Below are 6,374 nucleotides of genomic sequence, written 5' to 3' on the forward strand. Positions count from 1 at the left end.
TGAGCCAGAGCATTAATCAAGCGAAACACTTAGCATGGGTAATGCTAAGAGAAAGTGGAGTAGTGGAGACAGTCGGCTGTTCCTGTATCGCCGGATTAGGGAGATCATGTAGTCATGCGGCTGCTATTCTGTGGAAGGTATATCACTTATCTGGATATCACAATGTTTAAATCACTGAAACAGAAACTGGTCAAAGGCTGTGATTAAGGAGTCACGCTACTGCCGTCTAGCCAAGTATTACGTGGATCACTGTTTACATGTGAAAGCCACTCGTTAACTTTGTGTGGGCTGTATGCTGTACAATCACACGAAGATAAAATATATAAAAAAAAATAAAAGTCTGCACATTAAGGGCAAATTTACAAGACAAGAAAAAATATAGTTATAAGAAGAAGTGACACAGGGTAGTATAATACATGTTTGTTTATATATATGTATATTTGTACACACACACTACTTTGAAAAAAATTAGACTGTGGATGTATATTTCTGCATCAAAAAGTAACTGACTATTAATATGAAATAGATAATATGGGTGACTTTGCCAGTGTTTATATCTGTTTTGGATATGATTCAGGTGTATTGACCCAGGGTCATATCTATAACATGCAGGACACCGACCGTGTACTGCTTTTGTTAGTGTAAATTTCCTCATTATGTTAAATCTTGAGTATTGACAGTGAGAAAAACTATTATTGTTTGTTACAGGTGCAGAATGCTGTGATCAGTGGAAAGACAGGGCTTGCGTGTACAGACGAGCAGCGCAGGTGGAATGCAGGGACAGCAAAGAACCTTGAACCTAAACGTCTAAGCCAGATAAACCTCAGACATCACAGGACAGAGCAGCAGTACGATGTGAACTCCCGGACTGCAGTGACACAATCTCTCCCTAACACACCATATCACCTTACACATCAAGACTTTATTGACAGTGTTAGCAAAGCACCAGTGAAGCCACTTTTCCTCCTCAAGAACACATTAATTGGAAAGTGTTACAATGCCTCGCCATCTGCAGGTCCTCACCGCAACAGTAAAGTTGATGAGCAATTTTTTCAGCCACACCAAGCACACAGTTACAAACTAAGCTGTAATCCATGCAGGGCATTCTACCAGGCATACATTCAAGTTTCTGAAGAGCAAGCAGAACAATTACAAGAAGAAACGAAAGAGCAAAGTGCATCTGATTTGTGGCACAACTGCAGGAAAATCAGACTTACAGCAAGCTCCACTAAAAAAGTTCCAGTACTTGCCACCACAAAAAATGACAAATTTTTATCTGAGCACATGTACCCTTCCTTTCGTGGGAATTATGAAACAAACTATGGTAAAGAAAATGAAGTTAGAGCTTGTCATCAGCTGGAAGAACAGGGTATGAACATCCGTCACATGGGTAGTGTTATCAGCATCCAGGAGCCATGGCTCTCTGCGAGTCCTGACGGGGTCATTGTCTCAGATGTGCTTCTAGAAATAAAATGTCCTGTGCCGACTTATCCTTCACTCACGGAGCAGCTTACCCAGAAATGTAGCGATATCAAACTGGTAGATGGAGAACTGCAGCTGCAGAAAACTGGCAGCAGAGGCTATTACATGCAAGTGCAACTTAGAATGTTTTGCACAGGGCTCAAGACTGCCACGCTTGTGATCTGGACACCTAGTGAGCATGTTTCATTTACAGTGCAATATGATGAAGCATTTGTAAAGGAACAAGTAAAGCGCTTGAGAGGGTTTTACTTCTCATATTTCTTACCTCGACTTGTAGAGGAGTATGCAGCAGGACGGTTTCAGTTAAATGAGAGATACTTGAAGATAATGGGCAAGGTTTAATGCATGTTACAACTATAAATGGGACAGTCAGACACCAACATGTCTGCAGAGTTTGGTCTCTGTCTTGTGAATGAAAGGAGACATTCAATATGAAATCTGTTAAATATTTCAATACAACTAAAATGTACATAGTTGTAACATATGGTGGGAAATGAATGACAAACTGACAACAATAAATGTAGTGAATAGTTCTGTATTTCTGCAATCTTCCAACACAAAAAAAATGTCAAGAATGCACAACTAATTATTGTAGATTTGAGAAAAACATTTTTTTTCATTTGAAGAACTTATCACATTGTGGTTGAATAAAAAAGTGTTCAATTGATTGCATAACCTTTCTTCTAGAACAGAAGATAAAAAAGGGAATTATTTACTCTCTACATATATGTACATCAAATTTTAACTTTAAAATAATTACATTGCACTACACAACTTGATGTCCTGAGTAACCATCTTAATATCCCCGAGTCCACAATTGTTCATAACATACACAATTATTGTATATCACGAATGAGATCCTCTCTTAAGTTCACTAGAGCAGCACATATTCTCAGTATCTTGTCTACTTTAGGAGCCATGCTTATAGGAACAATTTGTGAAAGTATTTTGTAGACTTTCAAGCGTCTGATTGCTCTTTCAACATGGATTCTTACATTTGCAATCCGACGTGTGTATGTTACCTGTTCCTCAGTTAGCTGTCTACGTTTTTTTGTGAAAGCGGGTATTACTAATCTAACTTTTCTCTCAAAGAGTAAGTCTTTAATTGTAAAACCTCTATCTGCCATGACTTCATCACCAGGTTTTAGGTATGTTAATATTCCAGAGTCCATTGTGATAAATTTGTCACTACATCGGCCGCCATATGCTGCAGACACAAACATGATTAGTCCACATGGTGCAACAGCAACCAAATATTTGACTGTGTTGTGTGAATAATAATGGCTGTATGAATTCCCTCTTGAGCCCAGATTTCTGGGTTTCTGTAAAAGGGTCTCACTGCAGTCTATAATGCATGCAGTATTTGGAAAGTTCTTCTTGAAGGCTTCAGGCATAGTTGCTTGAATAGTTTCTTTTGGCAGCCATGGAATTAATGGTCGGAGAACTTCCTCCAGCTTGTCTAACCAGTGTGAGATGATCTTGCTGGCCATGCTTTGTGATATATGAAACTGGCGGCTTAGGTCACCTATTACACGGTTACTCTTTAATTTCATAAGTGTCATGAGGACTTGATCTCGCACAGGCACTGTAAATTCATTGTTGTCATATCCTTCCAGTGTCGACACAAGTGTGTTAAATGTTTCTAAGGCTATCCCAGTGTACAGCAAAGCGTCTGCATCATTTTGAAGAATGAAATATGCAACTTCATCACACTGAGTCATCTTATCCTGCACATCTTTTCTGCGAGACCTGTTGCAGTATTGATGGTCTTGTTGCGAAGGATCCTCCCACTGTGTGTGGACTGAGTGCAGATGTGGCTCAGGGGGTTGTGTGGAGATGCTGGCCTGGTCTAATTCCACTGAACGTAACACTGTGGAGTCTGAATAAGACAAAAATATGATCAGATGTACACTCAAACTGTTAGCAGAAGAGAAACTGTAAAGTGTCACTTAGCTTATTATATTTTTGAGTGACATTTCTCATTCTACATTCTTTCACACAAATGCAAAATCATAAACGTCAACATAAAATGTTCCTAAGTCCCCTAAAAATTAGTCACAATTTTATTCAATTAGTGTGATTAGATTTTATTTTTCATTCTAAAAAAAAGTCACAAATGTTGGTATTTTTGCAAAGGTTGCCTTTAACGTTTTTACTTGAGTTTTCTCGACTTGAAAAAACATGTTCTTTATAAACACAAACCTGAGACTTTTACAGCCCTTGGGACTGATCTCTCTGGGACAATTACATGAAGCCATATATAGTTTTGGCAGCATGCGGCTGGTGTTAATTACTAACCACGGGTGTAAACTTTCGTTAAAATTGAGACTTTGCTGCTAATAACCAGCTAGTGCTGATACTAACGCCATTCACCATAGACTGTTATTTAGTAAAAGTAAAGAATTGCGTGATTAAAATGCGAAACGGTGGCACACCACATTTACACTTTCACTTACCGGGTACAGATTCTGTGTTGTTCGTATCACTGGAAGCTGTCACACTCAAAGTAGTCCGAGTGAGCTTTCTTCTTTTCTTTGGTGGGGGTCGGTCATAGCCCAGATAAAGCTCCGGGTCGGGGTGTAGCTCTGTGGGCTTTTTGTCGATAAAATGAAAGGAGCAAACATAAACTCTCTTTGGAGGGTGTTTGAGTCTTAAAGCTGCCAGCCACGCTAGTTTCCGATCCTCCTTCCGCGGCATAGAGTGCAGTGCGTAGGGCGGTGGGCACGGACAGGCCTTTCTAAGTTGTTGATGCTCAAGGCAAAATGTTTCTAATGCGTTTTTCAGTTTTCTTGAATTATTGTGGCAGCCGACAACAGCACACGTTGAACCCGAGCTCATCCTCGAACAGGTAAAGCCACTTATTACCGCACAAAGTAACTGATCTTGTTGCTAGCAACGACTGAACGCTGGCTCCGGCTTTGAGTAACCGGAAGTATAAAACCGGACAACGGAAGCAGTGGTCTGTCATGGCAGCCTACGTACGCTTTTACAGAAACCTGTGGATATAGGACTTTGGAGTTGACGTCACGACGCAATGCATTGTGGGACCATTTTCGGGGTCTACGAATCAAAACAAACACACTGTGTTGGAACGACGATTACAAGATGCTTAAAAGCAGCTCAAAAGAGAATGGACGGTATAGAGACCGATTGCGTCCAGAGGCGAAGTGGCGGTACCTGCAGAAATAGCGTGCATTGGAAATGTGGACCCGTATGAAACACGGCCGTGGAGTAGAAACCCTGAAGACCAACCGCTATTGATGTAGCCTGACATATTTTCGTACCTTATCTGTGCAGTCAGCGAGTACAAGTCGTCATTCAAACAAAGGTAAGTCAGCTCGAGTACTGTGTGTGAAATGCGTTTGATTTTCCCCCAAACATTCAGATTAGTGCAGCATAAATTCATTCATGAGGGGAAATTACAGTGAGAACATGTGGAGGCTGTTAGAGGGAGAACATAGTGAGTTCAGTGCATTGATGTGACATTGTCCTGAAGGACTTAGTTATTCTTTATGGTTAAAGAAATTGCAATAATTTAGTCATATTTATTATAAATAATTCTAATTATACATCTTGCTTCCATGTTTGTATCCTGTGTCACTAAAAATACATTTTATTTTAGTTTTATACATTGATTAATGACCTGCAGAATCTCCTTATCATATTAAGTGATTCATAATTGTCACTTTATGCTTTCTCCATCTCTAAAGTGATTACATCCTTGCATTACATACTTTAGGTTCATTTTCTGCAGGCAGGTTTCTGACAGAGAACAGGCAGATTTACCCTATAAAATGCAGCATTTTATAGATGGACACATAAAGAAATAAAAAAATTACATGTATGTGCTAACTTTCTAAACACTTTGTTACATTTATGATAAAGTAGATAAAACACATAGTTCTTGTCTTTAAATGAACTTTGTCTGTGTGTGTTTCAGGTGCTGCACTCTTAAAGACTGAATGAAGCAGCATTGCAGCCATGGGTCACTGTGAGCATCACAGGGAAGGTTGAAGCCGCCCACTGCACCTGTATGGCCGGAGTCGTGGAGACCTGCACCCATGTCGCTGCTCTTCTGTTTAATGTAGAAGCAACTGTGCAGATCCGTGGCACAAGGACTGTTACAGATGAACCTCCATACTGGGTTTTGCTGGGTAATATGACCAAGATACAGCCAGAGGTTGGCCATAAGATAGACTTCTCCTCTTCAGCTGCCCAAAAAAAGGCTCTTGATCAAAACATAAACAGACCATCCGTAGTGAAAGGTAAAAGGAGCCGTCCTCAAAAAAGAAACATCCCACCTGCTACTGTGGAGGAGTTGTCACTGCTATAATGCCATAATGTTTTGTCTAGGGGTCTAGATTTATGCCTGTAGTGCACGGACATGTAAATAATTTGCATTTACTGAATATGTACTGACTGAGTCCCACTGTTCAAAAATTGAATAAAGAAACAAACTAATTTTTGCCTCTTTTTTATTATTAAAACCACTTTATAGAACATCACATCAGTTACATGTAGAATCCATCTCATTTATAGTTTACAAATGACAAAATGTTTACACAAAATCATGACAGTGTTTACATGATATCACCCACTACTAACATTATTTACTGTATCTTTTGAAAAATAAATACCACTATTTATACAGCAAAAGACTTAAGAATATTTAACAGGAGCAAGTTTCATTTTCCCTGGTTTTACTACCACACTGTTCAACAAACGCAGCAAACCTTCACCATCTTATCCAGAAGGGTCACCTCTTCACCCTCACATGGAAGAAGTAATCTGATTGGCATGGTGGTATGTTTGTCATAGTCCTGGGTCGTGCGACCCAGTGTTTTGAGTTTTAGGTTATTTTGATGTTTATTGTTTAGGTTCATTAAGTCTCC

The 6,374-nt window shown here is 39.6% G+C and overlaps 1 protein-coding gene across 1 annotated transcript; it reads right to left on the minus strand.

Moving 5' to 3' along the window:
- Positions 1–1,650: 1,650 nt before the first annotated feature.
- LOC120438115 lies at positions 1,651–4,440 on the minus strand. Its single transcript, XM_039608555.1, has 2 exons — positions 3,939–4,440; positions 1,651–3,361 (listed from the first exon to the last, which is right to left on the minus strand). The coding sequence occupies exons 1-2, from the start codon at positions 4,318–4,320 to the stop codon at positions 2,319–2,321; spliced, it is 1,425 nt and encodes a 474-aa protein (XP_039464489.1). The 5' UTR covers positions 4,321–4,440; the 3' UTR covers positions 1,651–2,318.
- Between the last annotated feature and the right edge of the window lie 1,934 nt (positions 4,441–6,374).

The sequence above is a fragment of the Oreochromis aureus genome, linkage group 3 (assembly GCF_013358895.1).
Source record: "Oreochromis aureus strain Israel breed Guangdong linkage group 3, ZZ_aureus, whole genome shotgun sequence".
Lineage (NCBI taxonomy): Eukaryota > Metazoa > Chordata > Actinopteri > Cichliformes > Cichlidae > Oreochromis > Oreochromis aureus.

Bases quoted from the DNA above. Each gene is read 5' to 3' on its own strand.
- LOC120438115 (XM_039608555.1), bottom strand. From the start codon at position 4,320: ATGAGCTCGGGTTCAACGTGTGCTGTTGTCGGCTGCCACAATAATTCA. The intron at 3,362-3,938 runs GTAAGTGAAAGT...TGTCTTATTCAG, and splicing joins CAACACAGAATCTGTACCCG to ACTCCACAGTGTTACGTTCA.